The sequence below is a fragment of the Diabrotica virgifera genome, chromosome 8, assembly GCF_917563875.1.
Source record: "Diabrotica virgifera virgifera chromosome 8, PGI_DIABVI_V3a".
Lineage (NCBI taxonomy): Eukaryota > Metazoa > Arthropoda > Insecta > Coleoptera > Chrysomelidae > Diabrotica > Diabrotica virgifera.
The window spans coordinates 177,650,753-177,675,154 of NC_065450.1; the positions used below are offsets into that span (position 1 = coordinate 177,650,753).

General features: G+C 31.9%; 1 protein-coding gene across 1 annotated transcript in view; it reads left to right on the forward strand.

Annotated features, from left to right (window-relative positions):
- Positions 1-19,072, forward strand: part of LOC114326271 (protein disulfide-isomerase-like) — a 126,101-nt gene extending 107,029 nt beyond the window's left edge. Inside the window, exons 5-6 of the mRNA XM_050658202.1 lie at positions 9,467-9,685; positions 18,569-19,072. Of these exons, the coding sequence (XP_050514159.1) occupies positions 9,467-9,685; positions 18,569-18,949 (600 nt within the window). The 3' untranslated portion in view covers positions 18,950-19,072. The remainder of the gene's footprint in view (positions 1-9,466; positions 9,686-18,568) is intronic.
- The last annotated feature ends 5,330 nt before the right edge of the window (positions 19,073-24,402 follow it).

The window sequence follows — 24,402 nt, forward strand, 5'->3', positions numbered from 1 at the left end:
TGTTTTATTTTACATAAGTACTTTATCAATGAAACAAACAGATGACGAAAAAATAAACAAAAACTGGAGCCCGTCAAAGCATATATGAGGTTTACGGCGCCACTGTGCCGTAACGGTTGCTTAAACGAAAAAAATGAATAGGACCTAATTTTTAGAGTAAGTAGTGGTCTTTAACCTTGTATAAGTTTTGTTTACAAAAAAATGAATAGGTAATGAGAAAATCGTAAAAACATACTGGATAAGGTATAGGGGTAGTTTCTGCAGTATGTTTTCAAGGATAGGGGTGGTTTGCGCAGGGATGTTGCAATAACCATATATATTTTTGAAAAGCACTATTGATGAAGTATATGCCCATATGGATCAAAAAGCAAAAAACAAAAAAAAATTTTCAACCCCCCATTTTATTTATTGTTTTTGGCTACAGGGGTTGCACTAGGAAATCGCTTTTAGTGTCCATGCATGGGTAATAATAACTTGCACAAAATGATATATGAAGCATATTAATGAAGGGCATTGTGTGTGAAGGATTCCAAGAAAATCACTTTATTTATTAATTCTTCTTTTTTTTTGGGTGGTTCCGGGGAAAAAATGGGGGTGCATTATACAAATTTGTAAATAACACTAGTACATGGGTAATCGCTGAAAGTCTTTTTACTCTAGCATAAACGGTTCAGATGGTATAAAAAGGGGTTTTTTAAAATGTAACACCCTGTAATTAAAAAAAGGGCAATTATCCTTAAGTGAAACCTATACCAAAAAATCAATCATCTATTTGTGAATAATCTCCGCAGCATTTCTATTTAATTTCCGTTACAGTTAGGGAAAAATATATTTTTTTTAAAAACATCTTTTTTAAAAACTTGTCAACTTTGGGGCGCCACCCTTGCTAAACGGTGGATGATAGAGAGATGCTGTTGGAAATAAATCGTAGAAAATATAGTCCTATTCATATTTCTATAAAAGAAATTTTTTGTAAAAGGTACAGGAAGGGCTACGTTCTGCAAAAACCATAAATTACCCCCTTTAAAGGGGTGAAAAGGGGGGTTCCGGGGCGAAATTTTTTCAGAAAAAGTTAGTCTTATAATAAGCAACCCTTGATGTGACAGAAAAAAAATAAAACCGGACTTGTGTCCATTTTGCAAGGTTCAACCTCTGTTTCCTACACTATACATAATTTATAAAGATTGACCACTGGTCAGTGGGAATACCACATCAGGCAAAAACATAGGTTTACTTATTATATATTATATTATAATAGATTTTAATTTCTGTCTTTACGTTAGTTTATAATTTGATTTTTATATTTTTAATATGTTCTGTAAACAATTGCATTAATTCTGTATTATTAATTTGTGATAACATATGTTACAGTTCAAGTTGATTATCCAGTTGGAGTTGACTTCAACTAGTTGGAGTCGACTCTAACGGCTGGTTTCAGTAAAAGTTGATTATAAATATAAAATGAAGATTTATATTCAACATTTACTAGTAAAAGTAGACTCCAACTAGGAAAAGTATACTCTTCCCAATGCCATTTAGTAAAAGTTGATTCTGATTCACACAAACAGCCGATTCTAGGAATTAAATGTTACTGAATATGTTCAAATTAGTCTAGGCTATATCGTCGCCCCCGTTAGGTAAATTACTCCGATTCGAATTTTTTGCACAAACTGACTCAAAAAGAGGTCCTTATAACAAATCTACTGGGTGCCAGGCAGTACCTTGATTGATCGATAAATTGTTTAAACAATTTTTTTAGACAAATTCACAAAAATAATTTTTTCACTTCGAACAATTTTTTTTTTAGATCATTTGGGTTAGTTTGAGCAAAAAAAGGTATTTTGTGATTTCTCTCTAAAATTGATTGTTGTTGAGTTATACGCGATTTAAAATTTGAAAAATGCGAAAATAGCCATTTTCAAGGCTTAATAACTCGGTTAAAATCCATTATTATGAAAGTCAGAAAGTGACCAAATCAAAGTTTATAGCCCCCTCTACAAGATTCAGCAGAAATTTTTGTCACTACAGTAGTCTCTCTTTATAACGATTCCCTATATAACGATAATTCCTCTATAACGATCAAAATACTAAACATTGTTTGGTTCGTCATAAGGACAATGTATTAATTCTTTCCTATACCGATATCGTTGTCTCTTTATAACGATAACTTTTCAATATTCGATGACCTCACTTCTCAAGAAACCACTGATAACCATTTGTGTTTGGCAATAACTAAGATAACTAAATCATGAGAATTTTAAGAATTAAAGATAACACCACAGGGAATAACTGAAAAAGCTGTTGCGTAGGTGTAACTTGATACAAAGTGATTAGTGAGTGATTCATTTTGTGGCTCCAATTTAGCAAAAATTTGGTGGTTCAAATTTCAATCCGATATGCAGAAAGTTGAGTACACGCTTTTATCGTTCGGGCGGTGTGCCTTAACTGTTTTCACACAGATGTTGTCCTCTATTGTCTATTGACGACTTCTAAGTTTCAATTTCGGTTGTATCTCGGTCTGTGAACAGTCAAGATGTTTTCGAAAAAGCGTAGAGTACTCGGTTAAAGAAAAGTTATCGATAACTCGGCAGTAGAGTAAATTAACACAAGTTATTTAGTACAATATGATTACTATTACAATAACGATTTTTTTTCTCTCTCTCTCTGTATAACGATCTCTCCTTATAACGATGAAAATTCCCGGTCCCTTGCATATCGTTATAGAGAGAGAGAGGACTGTATTTTATTACTAAGCTTTATCTTTAATTATGAACAATGAGCGCTAAGTGCGTATCAGGCTGCCGTCAATGGTGAGTGCTAAAGAGATGCACCATTCCGGCCGTCCAATGGTGAATCTCACTCGCACTCACATTGACGGCCGCCTCAATACACGCTTAGCGCTCATTATTGATAATTAAAAATAATATCTTAATAATGAAATAATGACAAAAATTTCTTCAGGATCTTATAGAGGTAGGTTTAATTTTTGATTTTTTTTTAGTTTCTGACTTTCATAATATATTATAATATCGTATGGCATTTTTGCCTTTTGGACAGTTCCGGCGCCAATTACATCTTCAACCCTGTTTCAAGCAACTAGTGTCGATGTGCACTAGCCCAGGGGGACCGACGGCTTAACGTGCTCTCCGAGGCACGGTGAGACGGCTCGTGTCATTATTGGAAATGAAAATGGTTTGTCTTTGGCAGGACCGCAAATAATGATATGTACCACCAGTGGTACATGTACCACAGATTGAGAACCGCTACTTTACATAATATGAGATAGAGTAGATAAAAATTATTTTTGTAAATTTGGTTAACAAAAATTGGTTAAACAATTTTTCGACCGCGGTACCGCGTGACACCCTGTGTATTTGTTATAAGGATTGTTATACGGATGTATTTCTTTGAGTAAGTTTGTGCAAAATATCGAATCAGAATAATTTACCTAACGGGGGCGACGTTACAGGCTATACTAATAAGTAGTTGAAACGGTCAAAACAAAGAAACGCACACTCATCAAAAATGCACTTGAGATTCTCGTATAATCAACATTTACTGAATCGATCCAGGAAGAGTCAACTCCAACTAGTAAAAGTTGATTTAAATTTTTAAAATCAACTTTTACTGCTCGTTTCAGTTGGAGTTGACTCCAACTAGTTGGAGTCAACTCTAACTGAGAATCAACTTGAACTGTAACTATATATTAAATTTAATGGGTGTGTTATATTTTTAAAACTGTATAATTTACTTATAAACATATTTATATTTATTTGTATTAGAGGGCAATTTAAAATCATATGTTCAGCATCACCTATTTCTCCACATTGACAATATGGATTGTCTCTTAAATGAATTTTATGAAGATATTTTGGAAGAGTTGTCATTGCAAACCATGGTCTTGATGGCATTGTACATTGAATTTCTTTATAGTACATACCTTTTTTAATTTCCTCAAATTCTTTGCTCCAGATGATTTTATATATATTAGTGCTAATATTTTTAATTTCTTCAGGTGTACATTTGTAGTCAATATATGTCCCTTCTTTTAGAGCCTGCTTAGCTAAGGAATCCACGAGTTCATTACCCATAATTCCGCTGTGTCCTTTGACCCACAATAACCGTATTTTTTTAAAATCTGTATTTAATTTGTTTTGTTAATATTTTTGATTATTTCCAAAATAATATAATTTGCTTTGGAAGTTATCTTCAGGTGCTTTATTTTTGACAAAGCGCTTTTACTGTCACTTATTATAACAATTTCTGAATCTGTGATAATATGTTGACAATACTTCAAGGCTTCTAGTATACCTATTAACTCCGCCGAATATGCCGTTTGTGTTTATATTTAATTTTACCATCTTTTTATACTTAACTTGTGAATCATATATTGCACAGGCTGTTCCCTCCTTGTTTTTTGAGGCGTCGTCGGTGTATTTCTTATTTGTTTTGGATATTTCGAATAATCTCGAAGAAAATTTATATCTATTTTCATCGTTTCTTCGAATTTATAGGTATAGCTTAGATTTATTGATGTAGTGTGAATATTTTCCTTGTACTTAGCCAATTGTCTGTAGTCTGTAGCATTCTGCAATACAAGGTGATTTCTTTTTTTGCCAGTATTTATTCATTAAATCTTGTATTGACAATCGATGAATTTTTTCAATTAAATTGGATTCTTTATGAAGTAATTTAATTAAAAATTGACTGCCTAGTTTGCATCTTCTTATTGTCATAGGCATTTTAGAACATTCTGTAAATAAATGATTTATTGGAGTAGACTTTAGAGCGCCTAAACACAGTCTTAAACATTTGTTCATAACGACTTCAATTTTTTGTAGATAACAGTTGGCTGCATCCGCATAAAATACTGATCCATAATCTATTATTGCTCTTATATAAGCTCTATAGATCAAAAGAGAGAGATTGGGATCTGCTCCCCATGTGGAATGTGAAACTGCTCGTAAGATATTTACTCCTTTTTCTGTTTTCCTAATTATATTTTCTATTTGTTCTTTCCATAGAAGTTTTTGATCCAAAATGACACCGAGGTGTTTTACAGATTTTTGTACCGGAAAATTTATACTGTTTAATTTTATTTCTACTGGGACACTTTTCCTTTGTGTAGTAAATATACAGGCTTGAGTTATCTTTAAATAATGTAAGTCCATTTTTAAATGCCCAGTTACTAATTGTTATGTAGTTATCATTGATATTTTTGATTCCCTGATTAATTTCAGTTTGATCTTGATAAATTACCACATCGTCTGCAAATTGTATAATTTTTGAAAATTTTGCTGTTTTTTCTAAATCATGTGTATATATAAGGTACAATACTGGACATAATATGCCTCCTTGTGGTAATCTATCTCTAGCAATTTGAGGTCCTAACAGGTTATTGTTAATGTTTAGGAATATTTTCCTGTTGGAATACATCTTAATTATTTTTTTATTAAAACTTCCCGGAAGACCAATTAGTGACATTTTGTTATATAGAATACTAAGATTGACATTATCGTATGCTCCTTCTATGTCCATAAATAAAGCTGTAACAGACTTATTTTCAGTAAAACTAAGATTAATATCTGTTACTAGATGACCTATGTTTTCTGTGGTAGAATATCCTCTTCTAAATCCGAATTGTGAAGCCGGTATTTTTTCATTAAATTCTAACCATTTTTCCAATCTCCACTTTACCATTCTTTCAAATGTTTTACTAATACAAGATCCTAACGAGATTCCTCGATATGATTCTTGCATTTCTGGATTTTTGTATGGTTTTAGAAAGGGTAAACTATAAACTGACTCCAACTTGATGGATAACATTCGGTATTCCATATTTTATTGTAAATTACCAGTAGCATATTCTTAGCCTCTTCTCCCAATTTACATATCATGATATATTGAACATCATCAAGTTCTGGAGCTGTGTTTTTGTTTATTTTTATACTCGCTTCTAATTCATTCATAGTAAATGATTTTACTAAATAATGTTCTTCTACATTAGTCGAATATATGATATTTTGAGCAGAACCCGGTTGACAAATTTTATTAAAAAAATTTTTTATCCAATCTCCTTCCATAACTGAACTTATGGGTGGTTTATAGGCATTATTTAACATTCGTATTTGACTCCAAATGGTTTTAATATTTGTGTTTCTATTTAAAGAGACACAAAATTCTCTCCATGCTTTTCTTTTACTTTGTTTTATTATTTTTTAGTAATAGCTGTGCATTTGTTGTAGTTAATGTAATTTTCAATTGTTCCTTGTTTTTTATACTGTTTAAGTGCTAATTGTTGTTGCTTGATTGTCCTACTACACTCTGGATTCCACCAATTCTTATTAAATGTTGCGTGAAACGATTTTTTCTTCTCTGGAACAGTAATTTTAATACATTTTTTAAATTCTTCAATAAAGGTATGGTAGTCATTATTATTTTTATTAATTTCAGCATACTGTTCCATAAGAGAAGAAAAAAGCGTCCAATCTGCATTCTATATATTCCATTTTTTCTAGTATAATTAATATTATTAACGTTATTATTCAAATTTAACTTCATTAAAATTACATAATGATTTGAACCTAATGTCGTATCATCCACGTCCCAGTCAAATAAATGAGCAACATCGGCTGTAGAAATAGTAATATAATATATTGCCGACTTATTAATATTTCCCGGTCTAGGCAAAATAGTTTCTTTACCATTATTTAAATATATTAAATTACATTCATCAATGGCCTCTAATAAATTTTTCCCCAAACGATCCGTAGTACTACAACCCCAAGCAACGTTATGACAATTAAAATCAATACCAAGCAATTTCCATCAGACTGGTCACTCCCAATAGCAGAAAGTCCCAATATACACTCTATGGAACACTAAGTTCAATACTTCACAGTTGGTTTGCTTTATTGTATGTTTTTAGTCATAACCTAGACATAGTTGTTTTTATGTTTATATGTATGTACATTTTGTCTTTTTGTTAATTTTAGCTAGTAGTTTGTATATGCGAAGACTATATGTACTGGGCCTGAAGATGAAGCATAAAATGTAAGCTTCGAAACCGATTGCGCCATGATTGTAACAACTAATAAATAACATACAAACTATCCCAGATAGCACAAGTACGTTTTATGGACATCCAATGGACGTACATCTGTGTACATTGGAACGTCCAATGGACGTCCCGCTAAGGTACAATGGACATCCGATGGACGTCCAACGAATGTCCAGAGTTCACAAAATTGGACGTCCATAGAACGTCCGCTACAAACGTACATTGTACGTTGTATTGAAGCTTTCAGTGTACAGCTTATGCACATTCAATGTACGTCTTATGGACATTTGTAGGACACTTTTCAGAAAGAAATCTAGTACCCATAATTTTGTGAATACATAGCAAAAAGCCTTTATAGGAAATAGTTCCTTATAATACTAAACTTATACTTAAAAATATTACACAAAAGATCTTTTTATTTCTCTTTACTGTAACTTCATTATAATATATACTTTATTATAGGAACTAGGAACTTCATTAATGCACGACTGCACTTGCACGATAAACAGAAAACACAAATATATCACAGGATGTATTTTCATAAAGACGAGATTCAGATAATGACGCCCTAGGAAGCATGCACATTAAAAGAGGTTTAATCTCTGTTCTGTTTCTGTTCCAAACTATTTTTAGAGTCAGTACCGTTGTTGTATATTACAAGCGCGTTTGCCATTCTGTGAATTATCATAAATAAACCATCCTTCAGTATTCCACAACAATTAACAGCGATAATCCCCCAAAAGTACCTGCCTAATACTGCTTTTCACGACCGATAGCGCGAAGAGCGACAACGTTGTCAAGAAGATTCTCATTTAGTTTGTATTGGGACTTAATATAATAGTCGCGTTTTGTGTAAAATATCCATGGACCACAAATGGATGTCCAATGTACGTTGAAATCAAACGTCCAATGGACGTCCGTAATGTACGTACATAGTACGTCCAATTTTGGTCCATGGACGTTTGGACTTTAAATGTACGTTATATGGACGTACATCGGACGTTGTGTGCTATATGGGATAAGATTGCGAGTATTGACTCATTTCCTTATCCAGTGGTATAATGGACTCGCATTGGCAACCCTTTCATCATTAGAAATATTTTTATCAAAAAGATACCTTCCCAAATCTCAAACATTTCAAACATTGAACTAATCTGGGGATATATGCTTCGATTTCATATATCATTTTTTCTATAATTACCTGCTGAGGTATCGTTTGACCCTTAAAAGATACTATTATGGTAGATGTAGGTATATACTCTATATTTCCATCTGAATCCTTAACTCTTCTATTAATTCTTTTTACATTAACTAGCTCAAATTTATATCCATATCTAGGTTAAATTATATTAATTAATTCTTTCTCATCCAGTTCTTTATCGACTAACTTAATTACTTCCCTTTTTTGTATAAGGAATGTTGGTAAGTAAACATTATATTCCTTTGCTACTAACTTTTCAGAAAGTATTAATTTATTTGCACTCTCAAAAGAATTAAGTTCAACTTTTACTTTATTCCTACCAATTACAGTTATTAATGTAATATTATTTTGTACCTCCGGCACTGTATGTAATATTATTCTGGCTGTCCCGATTCGATGCAATTTTTCCAAAATTACCGTTTTTATTTTCGATATATACGTAAAAAGTCCATTATCATTATTTGTGTACAGATTTTTGATGACCTTATCATTTTCCTTTGTTGACAGTATAGAATTTTTTCCCCTGTCAGATGGTTCTGGCGGAATATTGACTTGCATTTTAGTTTTATCAGCCGTTATTTTATAACTATAGCGTAAGCAGTAACGCCCACCTCTACAGTTCGAAAGCGTTTACTCCTATCTCTATGCAAATGTTTTTATTTGACAGTTGTTGCCAGTTTTTAATATAATTTAATTTTCAAAAATTTTGTACTTACAGCCTCTTCCGCTTGTAATTTTTTATTCGTATTCTCACTTTATACTATAATTTAAACTATTATCACACTTTAAGTTCAAAAAGTAGTTCATACAAAACTAAAATTGGAAAATACCACTGAACTACTTTCAAACGTCTGTACTAATTCCCCGTGGTATTATAAAAGGTACTTTTTTTTTTAAAGTGTAATTTTTTAAAAATTGTTGCACTAAACTTATATGTCAAATATTTATCTCCATACCTCACATCCAATATGGTCTAATAGTGGTTAGGATACCTGGCTTTCACCCTGGAGGCTCGAGTTCGATTCCCGCCATCGGAAATCCTTTGTGTTTTTAAAATTGACATTTTGATTTGAAGAATAATTATTTTTATAATACTTACTTTTTTATATTCTCTCTTATAAATAATAAAAACGTGGTATTATAAAAAGTTTTTTTTTAAAGTGTAATTATTTTTTCTATTATTAAAAGTTTATTTTATTTCCCAGGTTATCTTTGCCCGCGTCGATGCCGAACGAGAAGAAAACCAAAGGATCATGGACTTCTTCAAAATCGAAAAGAACTCTGTACCAACAGCTCGTCTTATCGATTTAAACGAAGGCTTACCATATAAACCAGAATCTAACGATTTGACCGCCAAAAATATCAAGAAATTTGTCCAAGACTTCTTGGATGGTAAACTTAAACCATACAAAGAACCTGTCAAAGTAAGTTAATTATGATAAAAATACCATTTTATATTCATATTAATATTATTTTAACATATTTTTATAATTCATTCGTCAGATGTTTTAATAGTTTTTTTAGTCGCCCTCAACCCAGGCAACCAAATAACGTTTACAAAACGTTGAAAAAACGTCATAATTATCACCAAACCACGTTAGTTTATCACGTTTTTTCGACGTCGATAATCACGTGAATTTGTCCAACCAAAATTGACGTCATTTTTATCACGTTTTAAGTACGTGATACCAAAAACGTAGTTTTTATGTCGTTTTTTAGATTATTTTTCATTTTATTATTGTTAAGATACACAATAATTATTTGAATGGGCATTGTTGGTATTTCAATTTTTCATTAAGCCGTTTTAAATTTAGCCCATAGGCTAAAAGTAAAACCAAATGGAAGACTCTAAAATGTATAGAATTACAATACCCTCAATGGAACATACCTATATATAAATTTTACTTTTTATATAGGGTGAGGCAGATAACTGGCCTATTAGAAATATCTCGAGAACTAAAGGCAATAGAATCATGAAAATTGGAATACAGGGGTTTTGAAGGATGATCTATTAAATGAAAATATTTTCATCTCTTTGCAACTTCCGGTTATACCGGAAGTTGCTTATAACTTTGTTTTTTTAAATGGGACACCCTGTATATTTTTACATTTTTGGATTCTCTTCGATGTCTTCTTTCTTAAAATATGAGTATTTGTAATGTTATACAGGGTATTTTAAAAGATAATTACGTTTTTTTATTAATTTCGTACCAATATTCACACCCTGTAGAATTGTAGTAGTTTGACAACTAAAACTCTACTTACGTTCAAATGATTTTTAATATAGTCAACTATTGTTAAGAATCATTAGTATAGCTAAATTTTTAATTTTAGTATACAGGGTTGGTCGAAACTCGGAATAAGTATTTTCTGAGTTTTCTTAAATGGAACAACCTGTATTTTTGTATTGTAATGAAATGATATTTTATAGTACTTTTTTATTCCTTAATCATTCCGTATACCTAACTGCTTTAATTTGTGAGTTATTGGTGATTCAAGCTAAACATCAATTGCAACAAAAAATACGTAAAATTTTATTAGGTTGGCCGTGAAAATACTCAATCCCAAATAATTTTTCAGAAATAAATACATGTTAATCCAGACTGACCCTTAAAATTACCAATAATGGTTTAGCTACCAAAATACCTACGTAGTTAAGATTGTTGGTGCGATTAACAATTAAGCACAAATTAAAGCAGTTAGGTATAGGGAATGCTTAAGAAATAAAAAAGTACCATAAAATATCATTTCATTACAATACTAAAATACAGGGTGTTCCATTTAAGAAAACTCAGAAAATACTCATTCCGAGTTTCGACCAACCCTGTATACTAAAATTAAAAATTTAGCTATACTAATGATTCTTAACAATAGTAGAGTATATTAAAAATCATTTGAACGTAAGTAGAGTTTTAGATGTCAAATTACTACAATTCTACAAGGTGTGAATGTTGCTACGAAATTAATAAAAAAACGTAATTATCTCTTAAAATACCCTGTATAATATTACAAAACTCATATTTTAAGAAAGAAGACATCGAAGAGAATCCAAAAATGTAAAAACATACAGGGTGTCCTATTTAAAAAACGAAGTTATAAGCAACTTCCGGTATAACCGGAAGTTGCAAAGAGATGAAAATATTTTCATTTAATAGATCATCCTTCAAAACCTCTTTATTCCAATTTTCATTATTCTGTTGCCTTTAGTTCTCGAGATATTTCTAATAGGCCCTTTATTTGCTTCACCCTGTATATACTTACTCTGTCAAAATTGAAACAACATATATAAACTAATAAATTTATTAACAAATTAATTTAGTTAAACTCGATAACACACAATTAGTTCATTAACAGAAAATAAACACCAAAACAAATTAAAACATAACCTCAAACAATTCTCAAGAAGAATTATTGCATTAAACTAACTCAATTGAGAAAAACGAATGAAAATCTCTTAATTAATACATTTCTTCAACTCAATATCTAAATGGAAAGTCTTATTTTACCACACAAAACACGTAAACAATATATGAAAAATTTCTTATCGAAATTATTGTTTGCAGTCATAAGCATTGAGTCTTTAAGCTCCTCTCAATTTTGTGACGTCAGATTTAGGCTGTCTGAAATGGAAACGTGTTTTAGACGTATATTAACGTCATTAATCTTACGTATTTAAAATCACCTACAAAAGACGTTTATACGACGTAATCTTCAAACACGTGTATATATTCAACCAAAAACTGACGTTTCCGCGACGTTATTGACGTCACTTGGTTGCCTGGGAAAAAATCATACGAACAGAACAATGTTTATTAGCACTTTTGTGTAGAATAAACCATTCTGTCATAAACAACGCTTGCATTGACCGGCGATTTTGAATGTGGTTATGCGCTCGAAATAAATTTTTTAAATAAAATTTGTATCAACTCGACGGTAAAATTTCGATACCTTTTAATCATGTGTTCTATTCGTAATATAGTGATTGACTACTTTCTCACAAATAAAATTTACTCTTTTACATAATTTTTATTAAGTTCGCTACATTTCTTCAAATTTTTGAAGGTTATTTTGTTCAGGTTTTTGAGGCTAAAAATTACACCAGTCAATGATACCTACCACAAACAGGATATTACTTCCGAATTCTATCCTAGTGCATGTTTTAATGAAATTTTGGGAATAGCCTCTACTTATCTCTTAATTCAAAGTCTACCCTATGCTAATGTGTGCTTTTATCTTGGGGGTGGACAATTTTTTGGCCAAACAACCACGAAAGTGGCTAGGGAGCCTAATTCTAAGCAAAAACAGTTCTATATTTTTTTTTTAAAACTCAATATTTTTTGAGTTATTCGTAGTTGAAAATTTGCAATTTTCATTGAAAAATGTCACCTTTTCGGACGGTTTTTTGCGAATACCTTAAAAATTATGCATCTAATGAAAAAAATATAAAATATTATATCTATATAAAATATCTTTGTAGCTTATGAAAAATCAAAGAGATTAGTTTCTTCACAAATCTTCTATATAGGTACAAAAAGAGATATGGTAGGTGAAAAGAGATTTTTTTGGTGCATACTGAAATCGGTGTCTTCAACTTAAAATGACAGAGAAATGGTCGATTTGAGGGTATAATGCTACCAATATCTTTTGTAGTAGGTACTTGAAAAGATTAGATATTACATTCAATCTAAGCGATATATGATGCAAATAAAAAGATGACCAATTTATTTTAAGATAAAATGCGAAGTATATTTAACCCCACATCCACCAGATTTAAATGCATCGTTTTACTTTTACAATACTTTTTATTACAGTGTTATTTCTATGTTCAAAAAGTTGGACGGGTTTAAAATGCATGGTTTTTGAAAAAAAAAATAAGATTAAATTATAGAGCGCATTTTTAAATTTTCTTAAAAATCTTCCTTTTTCTCCATGTAACTCGAAAATGATAAAGAGATAGGTACAGTAATGAAAAAAAGAATGTGTGTGTACTTTGTACGCACGTAAGAAGTTATACTTCTATTATATGATTTCTTAAAAATAAATATACTTTAAACAGTTTGTTTTAATTTTTTTTTAAACACCAAATTAATTTTGTGCTTACCTCTTTCAAAAAAATATAAAAAAATTATAGGATTGCTACGGATTCGAACTCAAGACCTCTCGATCTCTAGCCGAATGCTATACCAAATACGCTACGAGGACTGTGTCTGTATCGGTTCGGACGTACCTAATGACAATTCACGGTAACAAACAGACAAGGTGAAGTAAATATACAATAAAATGTTTTTATAATATTCATCTTACTCCTGAGGAAGACAAATCCAAAGACACAAAAATTATAATAAATATATTTACTAAAAACACTAATATATTCTTTTCACACCTTTTCTTGCACTTATATATTTATACATAACTTGAAATATTTAGCAACTAAACGCCATACTGTCTGTGTGCGCATGCGCCGCAGTATTATGAAATTTTACTCTTAATCGCGCCTAAAGAAGTATAACTTCAAAAAAAAACAAAATTGTTATCTAAAAAAACCCTACCTTTTTGGTGCTGTATCTTTTTTTCGTATATCATTTTCGAGTTACATGGAGAAAAAGGAAGATTTTTAAGAAAATTTAAAAATGCGCTCTATAAGTTGTTCTTATTTTTTCAAAAACCATTTATTTTAAATCCGTCCAAATTTTTGAACTTAGAAATAACACTATAATAAAAGGTATTGTAGAAGGAAACGATGCATTCAAATTCTGGTAGATGAGGGATTAAATATACTTCTCATTTTTCCTTAAAATACATTAGTCCTCAATTCTTTTTGCACCATATCACGCTTAGTTTGAATGTAATCGACATTGTTTAACAGCACTCGTTTTAAAGGTCTTCTTAAGCACTACGAAAGGTATTCGTAGCATCTGTTATTTTAAGTTAAATACACCGATTTGTGCATGCAGAAAAAAATCTCTTTTCGCCTACCATTCACTTTTTTTATTATATCTAGAAGATTTATGAAGAAATGAATGTCTTTGATTTTTCATAAGTTATAAAAATGTTTTATATAATTATATAGCTTTTTTGTTAGACGCTTAATTTTTAAGGTATTCGCAAAAAACCGTCTGAAAAGGTGTCATTTTTCAACAAAAAATAACTCAAAAATATTGAGTTTAAAAAAATTATAGAACAGTTTTTGCTTAGAATTAGGTTCTCTAGCCACTTTTGTGGTTACTTTGACCAAAAAATTGTCCACCTCCGAGAAGGAGTTGGAACCACCCCAAGATAAAGGTGCTATAGTATATACGGCATACTAGGCTTACTGTTTCTTTAGCTATTCCGTACTAACAGCGAAAATATGAAGTAAATTGATGCAGTAGGATGTAATTCGGAGCCAAATACCCTCATAGTATAGTATAGTTGATCCAAAAGATGGCATAACCCAGACATCCAAAGTGAAAGTTATCCTTCAACACCAAATTGTTCTATATGGTCCACACAATGTCCAGAAAAAAGTCACACCATTTTGAGCGTCGGGTTTGGGGGGGGGGGGGGGGGAGAAATCGGTAAATTCGTAGTTTTTTAAGTTTTTGCCAATATTTCTAAAACTATGCGGTTTATCATGAACAACCTTCTATACAAAATTGTTCTACATTCAATTTGAAATAAAAAAGGCCCTATGCATAACCTTTCTAAAATGAATCGTTCCAAAGTTACGGAGGTAGTATAGTATAACTGGTCCAAAAAAGGCCTAACCCAAACATCCAAAGTAAAAGTTTTCCTCCAACACCAAAATGCTCTATATGGTCCACATATTGTTCAGTAAAAAGTTACACCATTTTGAGCGTCCGGTTTGGGAGGAAGATGGGAGAGAAGCAGGTAAATTAGTAGTTTTTGTACGTTTTTCGTCGATATTTCTAAAACTATGCTTTAGCGTAAACAATGTTATATACAAGAATGTTCTAAATGAAATTTAAAACAAAAAATGTTCTATACATAATTGTTATAAAATCAACGGTTTCAGAGTTACGGAGGGTGAAAAGTCGAGGTTTTCGATACTTTTTATATTTGTTGGGCAATATTTGGACGGCGTTATGCAGAAAGCTACCAACCCTCAATAGTGGCGAACTGAGATAATAATCAAGTTTAAAGTTTTTATTGATTTAAAAAATCTGTAGGATATGTTGCTACTACTCTCTAACTTTTTTTTGACTGTGGATAAATATTTTGGTATTTTCTACATGTTTAAATATTTTAATTGTAAATTAAAAAGAGAAATGGGAAATTTTTGTGGATTGGTAGGTTTCTGCATTTTGCAAAGTGGGAAATTAATACCAACAATATTAACTAAAAACAACAGTAAAGTTAGAAAAATTATTTTTATTTACAGGAAGTTAGGATATGAACATTTAACGTATTAATTTAATAAATTTTAATATTAATCTACTTCATCCACTTCAAAATCTAGATCTTCAACATTAACATTGTAACTCTCAACATCTTCAGTTATATTGGCACCCTGCAAATTTTGATAAAAAGTCAATGCATCAGCAGGAGTAAGGTGCATCATTTCCTTTAACTTTTGTAATTTCGCCTCAGCGATAGGCTTCCCGTTAGGCCACAGTGGTATTAAATCGCCAAAGATTTCTTCGTTAGCAGTTCTACCTCGAGAAGATTTTTTGATAGAAATTTTTTGATACGGTTGTGAAAAATCGTGTTGTTGTATCATTAGCCTAAATGGGTCAGACTTTTCTATTTTGATTGACCTAATCTTCAACCAATTAATTTTTTCTTTATCTTCGGTCACTTTGCGATTAGCAATTTTTTTCTCAATGTTTATTACGCCTAAAAATCTTCGACGTGCATTTGGGTGACTACCAATAGTCTCAGCTTTCTACAAGAACGCATTACCTCGATATAGTCATTTGGGGTATATAATCTTTGCTGTCGTTTAAGAACCGACTCAATATCACTAAAATCAGTGTCGTTGGGCAAAAAACTATGACCAGAACAGAGATATTTTACGGTAGTGCTTTCTAGGTTTGTGCGTGTTCCACGCAAAATTGATTTATGCATAAGTATTAACTTAATATTTCCGCAAGAATCAGACCAAAGCGTAAGATGTTTGACTTCTGGAGTTAATTTAGTTGTAACATGTTTTATAAGGCAAGAGCCTATTTCTTTGGCGCCCCTTCCAGCTGAACCTTCTACCCAAACGTAGCAGTATCCTCTATTTTCTTTAGCACTGTGTATTCCTGCATTATACACCCACAACTGACGCTTATAAAATACGATGCTTGTAGGTATTCTGGGAAGCGGTAGGGTTTTTTCCAAGTCAAAACTTTTGTTCAGTCACTATCTTGAAATCATTTCTTCTCATTTTCTGTGCCTCCTCTGCAACTTGCAAATGCTTCGTATGTTCCTGCTTGAACTCTTCTTTTCTTTTCTTCATCCTTTTCATTATATATTTTCATTTTAAAAGTATCGCAAACATTGCAGGTGTCTTTTTTTAATGGCTTTATTTTCAAATTAAATTTCGTGTAGAATATGTTCTTGTATGACATTAAGCTTACTGGATTGGTTTCTTCCTGCTTGTACGTCATACATTTGTTGTAAAGTGATACCAGGTGGTAAATATTTCGCCTCTGTTTGTTCCCGACGGTAGTGTGAAATGTATTTAGGTATTTTATTAATATGACTAACAACTGCTTGAATTCGTTCATCTGTTATTTGTTTTTGCCTCCCTGCTTTAAACCTCTTTGATCACTAATAGGAGCCCAACCATGAAATTTCTTTAAAGTAGTGTTTACTCGAAATGCAGTTACCTTTAGAGTATTTATAAACATTTCTCTACACACTTTTGTGTCCTTTATTTTATAAATTCGAGATAATTTCCTTTTTTCAATATTTCTACCATAAGACCTTTTTTTTCAATCTCGGATACACTAGCAGCAATAAAATTAGTTTGAACATCATATGAATTTAGCGACCAAAACCTCTCAAATTCATATTTTCGACTTTCAACAGAAACATTTTCTGCACATTTAGATGTACAGTTACAATGGAAATCCCCAATATTTGCAGAAAGCTACCAACCCACTTGGATGCAAGTGGCGCTTTATTAAAATTCTACCAAGTGGGTTGGAAGGTTTCTGTAAATTAAAAGTATACTACCAAGTGGGTTGGTAGGTTTCTGCAAATTAGAATATCAGATAAATTTAATATGTGGCTTAGCATTTTTATAGTTTTATAGGTTATATATTAATCTAGAGGTGGTAGGTTTTTACAGAATGCAGAACTCGTATTTTGTTGTCCAAATATGCATCCAACCCAATATCTGATATATTGAGGGTTGGTAGCTTTCTGCATAACGCCGTCCATTTATGATATAACTATACCAAAAACCCAGACATCCAAAGTGAAAGTTATTCTCCAACACCAAATTGTTCTATATGGTCCACATAATGTTCAGGAAAAAGTCACACCATTTTGAGCGTCGGGTTTGGGGGGGGGGGAGAAGGGGGAGAATTCGGCAATTATAAAAAGTATCGAAAATCTCCACATTTCACCCTCCGTAACTCTGGAACCGTTGATTTTATAACAATTATGTATAGAACCTTTTTTGTTTTAAATTTTATGTAGAACATCTTTCTATAGAACATTCCTTACGCTAAAGCATAGTTTTAGAAATATTGACGAAAAACCTAAAAAGACTACTAATTTACCGACTTCTCCCCCATCTCCCCCCCAAACCGGACGCTCAAAATGGTGTAACTTTTTAATATGTGGACCATATAGAACAATTTGGTGTTAAGGAAAACTTTTACTTTGGATGTCTGGGTTAGGCCTTTTTTTGGACCAATTATACTATACTACCTCCGTAACTTTGGAACCGTTCATTTTAGAAGGGTTATGCATAGGGCCTTTTTTATTTCAAATTTAATGTAGAACAATTTTGTGTAGAAGTTTGTTCATGCTAAACCTCTTAGTTTTAGAAATATTGACGAAAAACGTAAAAAACTACGAATTTGCAGATTTCTCCCCCCTCTGCCCCCCAAACCCGACGCTCAAAATGGTGTGACTTTTTTCTGAATATTATGTGGACCATATAGAACAATTTGGTGTTGGAGGATAACTTTCACTTTGGATGTCTGGGTTTGGGTCTAACTATACCATACTATCACTGATTGCACGAAATATAGATTTTCAAAGTTAAAGCTAGTGTGATTTTCTATATGAGCCACTATGTTGTCAAAAATTATAAAAAAATTATAACTTTTATAACTTTAATACTTATTACATATTTTTTTTTGTAGGTATTAGATAGTAGCAATTTCGATAGCGTCACTCTTGACAGCTCAAAGGATGTTCTCGTGGAATTCTACGCTCCATGGTGCGGTCATTGCAAGAACCTCGCCCCCATCTACGACAAACTCGGAGAACACTTCAAGGACAACAGCGACGTTGTTATCGCCAAAATGGACTCCACCGCAAACGAATTAGAACACATCGAAATTGTTAGCTTCCCAACCATCAAATTATACACCAAAGGCAGTAACGAAGCCATTGACTACGTAGGCCCAAGAACATTCAAAGGGCTAGCAAAATTCGTAGAGTCTGGTGGTAAAGATAATTCCGAAGAATCCGCTAAAGAAGATGCTGAAGAGGAGAAGCCTTCCGACAAAGATGAATTGTAAAGTGTAAAAGTGGATTTGTTAGTTAGTTCAAATAAATAATTTAACTTTAATCCTTCCGAGAAAGATGAATTATAAAGTGTAAAAGTGGATTTGTTAGTTAGTTCAAATAAAGAATTTAACTTACATTTGTTAAATTTGTTTTGTACTGATTTTTTGTGACTTGTCAGCTATTATAGTTTTGACAAATTGAAAAAGACTGTATGACTTGTACATACTTTTTATTAAAATTAGCTGAGTACTTTCAGCACATCACGTGCCATCATCAGATCTTCGTCCTATAGGTTTAAATCCTTCATAGGAGAGTAATTGCCAAACAACATATTAAAAATGTATAGATACTGGGCTAAGCCTCAGATCTAGGGTGTAAAAACGCATATAACAATGATGTTCGCAACATGTTCAAAGCATATACTACCAACATTCGTCGTAGTATAATCTTTTTAGTATATGCGTAGTAAAGTTGACACCATCTATCTATCGTCCGTTGGCAAATTCAAACAAAAATATAACTCCAGACCATCTTTTACCACCTTTAGAGCAGACAAATTAATATATGTATTTAATATATTTTTACCACCAAAAATGAGATGTTTTAATCAAATATTGCTTCAATTATAATCTGCAGAATAATTTTGAATCACGTTCCGCTAATGACCTTGCTTTTTTTGTCCTTAAAAGTAGAAAAAACTTTGAATTCTATTGCTTAATATTTCATCTAAATATAATCGTCTAACAATTTTAACTGTACTAATGCCCAAGTATAAATTTTCAAGTGTTAAACTGATTGATTTACGATGAGTAACCCGGTTGTAAAAATACCGGTATGTGCCTTAACAAAGGGACATTGGTTTACTCGAATTTCATAACATACAAATGTTATCTGGTTGAATTTGCCGACGGGCGAAATATCTATGGACCCGACTTTACATGCATAGCATGTATTGTTCCCTCGGAGATCCGTGGAAAAAATTTACACCCAAAATAACAAAATTCAGTTTGGCAACACTGTGCGAATGTTGATAGTAACATATCCTTTTTAAGATAAGCACAACTGTAATTTAGTCCAAACAAATTAATATATTTTTTTGCCAACAAAAATGAGATTTTTCTACCAAATAATGTTTCAAATATGATGTACAAAATAATTTTTAATTGGGTTCTGCTAATGTGCTTGCTTTTTTGTCATTAAAGTAAAAAAAAACTAAATTTTACTCATTAAATCAATGTTGTCTGGTTATCGTCTGAACTATTTTAACTGTACTAATATCCGTTGAGTAATTCTGAATGATTAATAGGTCGTTAAAACATTTTATCTGTAGCGGCTTCTGGAATATCTTAAAAATATCGAATTTCATTGATAAAATGCGCATATTCCACCTATCTTCGCTTCGTCTATACCTTAAAAACATTCTAAATTTCATGTTCTATGCATATACTTCAAAGAATATTCTCGTACCGAATATGCTGAGCACATTCGTGTACGTACGATCTCGAAATATTCGTAAAAGTTTATTCTTAGAATATACCTTTATCGAATATTCATTAAAAGTACCTATATTTGAGTATATTCTTAACACATACTTATAAGGACTTGTAAGATATCTTAAAAATATTGTATATTAATGTTAGCTTTATAGATTATTAACTTCGTTATTTTTAGAAAAATTAATAAAATTTACCTATATATGTATTTAGTATTGGACGAATTAATTTCTTAAAATTGTTTTAATTGTATGGTAAAAAAGTTTAAACATTAATTGTATTAACGAAACAAAAATGTTCGTTTTCATAATTGACATGAATGTACCATTTCGAGTTTACCATGAGTAATTTTTACATCGTTGGATTAGGTACATTCAGTTACAAAGAATTGAAAGATTACACCATCTACCATTTTTATCACCAGATCGTAAAAGCAAGTATTTATAAATGATCGGATCGGAATTATATCGACGTGATATGAGCCATTTCAACATCAAAACGTGAAACAAACCCTCAACCAACCAATCTGCAAACGGCCAGTCTTATTCTGACAATTTCCTACCTGGATAGGGATTAAGGAAACAACGGTAAAATACGAAAACGAAAACAGGCATTATTTATGTCTAATTATGCAGTGTTAAGGATGAAGGCGAACGATAAAGTACTAAAAGGACTAGGACTAGGAACATACATAATCTCTTTATTTTGTTTGCGGTGCTTTACTTTGGTAACTCTTAACTCAATATTTCTTAAATAGTAGGTAAGTACCTACATATACTTAAGTAGGTATATAAATTTTAGTTACTTATAGGTTGGTTTAGATAAACATATATAATATTTATATAAAACACTAAAATTTATATATACATACTTACATTTTAACTAATATTGTAGAATGTACTAACTACATTCTCATATGCAATTAGAATATGTAACAACTAGGTACTTAGTAGAACCTAAGATGAGATTAGGTGATGCTAAAAACATACTTCTGAGCAATATAGCACTTCCTTGAAATATTCTTAAAAGTATATTCTTCCCAGATACTAAAAATATGTGCGGTAGAACGTTCTAAGTATATAAATAGAAAGTTTATAGCACCTCCTTGGAACATTCTAAAAAGTATATTCTTGGTACCTATATACTGAAAAGAAGTGCGGTAGTACATTCTAAGTATATACATACATAGAACGTTTAAGTACTGTAATGTAGTATATACTCAGTATCTGCTCTGCACATTCGCAATGGTAATTGCGCATATTCTCAGCATATAGGTACTTTTTCTGAAAAGTATGTTCTATGAATCTACAAAGAACACGAAATTGTTGTGGGATGTGGGAACCCTTTACAATTATTAAAATCACATCTGCATTCTTTTTAAGACAATATGGCTGCGCTACACCATTTTATTCAAGTGAAGAGCTGTGGACTGTCATTCATTAAAATATTATGTAATATTCAGATCTAGGGTGTAAAAACCCTTTACAATTATTAAAATCACATCTAAATTCATTTAAAAAAATATGGGTGCGCTACACCATTCTATATTCAAGTGAACAGCTGTGGACCAGTGCCGGTTTAACCTAACTTCGGGCCCTGGGCGCTGAATATTTAGGGGCCCCCTTAATTGCTATTCGTAGTCAGATTTTTTTACAAGAACACACATCCATGTATTTATACCCGTAAAATCCATACACAATTTTTAGCAAACAAGAAGAATAGCAAACGTAAAAAATATTCCAAAAAATACATTTAAAAATGTATAAAAAACAGAAAATTACACAAAACAACACATGACAAACAAAAAAATATATTATAAAAAATACATATGACAAAAATTATATCACTTTTTTGCTTGACTAGGCATTAGCAATCTGTCAGATAATACTATCACAATTCAGTTGCTCCAGGTCTTCAATTTCGATAATACAATAGTGATATGCGTCTACATTTTCTTGACCCAAATCTGGCGTTAAATATACTTTTATTCTTTTTAAAGCCGAAAAAGGCCGCTCGCCTGATGCATTAGAAGTTGGTATCGTGAAATAAGCTTGCAGTAAAGGTAAAATATTGGGAAATGTTGCCTTTACAATCTTTACATCCATGATCACACCAAATTTTATAAATGTTTATTCAATTTTTGGCATAATGTTATAGAATGGGTAATTTCGGTATGCAAATTCTCTTTGGTTTCATCAACATATTTTTTATATTTCACATATAGAGTATTAATTGACGTCTTGATTGCTTCTTTCTCTAGCGTAGAAAATCATCTAACAGCTGATATAACATCTTTGTAGCATATATCCCCATCTTCGCAAAAAAATATTTTTGGCTTCTAGTTCAATTTCGCTTATATATTTCTTACGTCTCAAACAAATCTCAAAATAGATGTCATTATTTCTACTCCAATTGACACGTTTAAGTCCACAGTTTCTTTACTTCACGTATTGCTTTTTGCATTAACTCATTCCAAAGTTTTTGACAATATCAGTGTCAATAGAGCTGTCTCAAAGATTTTATTCAGCAGTGTCTTGGCTTCATTTTTAATTGTTAATTTTTCGTCTCTGTTATTGCTTAACTGAAAAAAAAGTTAGGTTTGATGGATTCCTAGTTCTTAACTAAAGCATCTACAGCGTCAAAAGTTTCTACAAGCTTTGATATCATTACTTCCAAGAATTTATTGCAAAATTTGGTGAGACAGATAGCTAACTGAACCTTTTCATTTATTCGCATTTCGCTGTAAATGCTCAGCTAAGAAGTAGTCAAATTTAGCCTAGTATACAAGGCAACTTAAGTAATTTCCTTTATGATGACTCGTTAAATCCTCATTGCATCAACGGAAAACTAGTCCTTGAGAAGTAAGTTATTTAGTAGTAACAACAATTCTTCTTAGGACGTTTATCCAATAGTCAGCTTCGCATTTTACTTGCTCTTTCAAGGCAGCGTTTACAACTGCAATCAATGATGATCTTGTTATTAATGTAACCATAGAGTTCAGATGAAATTTACTTTCTTCGTGAGATTTGAGCAAAAAATGTTTCCAATGGGTCCATCAAAACTCAGTTAAACTATTTTTTCAAATGAAAATAATTTGCAAGGGTAACAATAAACAGCTTTAACACTTGCGTCATATATTAGCCAATCTCTCTTTTCTTTGCCTCTATTGGGTTTTCCTCTATAAAAGTTGCTTTTATTTAATCTACTATAATAAGCTTTTTCTCCATCTTCAAACGTTTTTTTACAATGTTCTAAGCAATCACTTTTTTGTTTAAAAGTTCACAGTTTTTATAAAGTCATCAGTCTTAAAATCAGACCAGTTCGAAATCGCAGGTATTTCGTCGTCTTCTTTTTTCTATTATGGAAAATACGTAGATTATTTAGAGGACTTTATTTTTTTATTAGTAAAAGGAACGAGCCTTACGGGCCCCTCCGGGGCCCGGGCCCCTGGGCGCCCGCCCCAAGCGCCCAGTGCATAAACCGGCACTGCTGTGGACTGTCATTCATAATATTTTAATGAATGACAGTCCACAGCTGTTCACTTGAATATATAAGGTGGTGCAGCGCAGCCATATTGTCTTAAAAAGAATGTAGATGTGATTTTAATAATTGTAAAGGGTTTTTATACCCTAGATCTGAGGCTTAGCCCAGTATCTATCCATTTTTAATATTTTGTTTGGTAATTACTCTTCTATGAAAGATTTATACCTATAGGACGAAGCTCTGATGATGGCACGTGATGTACTGAAAGTACCCAGCTAATTTTAATAAAAAAAATTTACACACTATCAATTTTTACACACTCCTGCTTAAGCAGGTAACCCATTATGAACGCCCGGCACGGCACAGCCCGGCACGGCACAGGACAGTCCAAATTCCTTTGTATAGTTTTAAATGCAACGTAACCCATTATGAGCGGCCAGCTCGGCCCGGCACAGTCCAGCACGCAAACGGAACGGCCGAAATTCTCC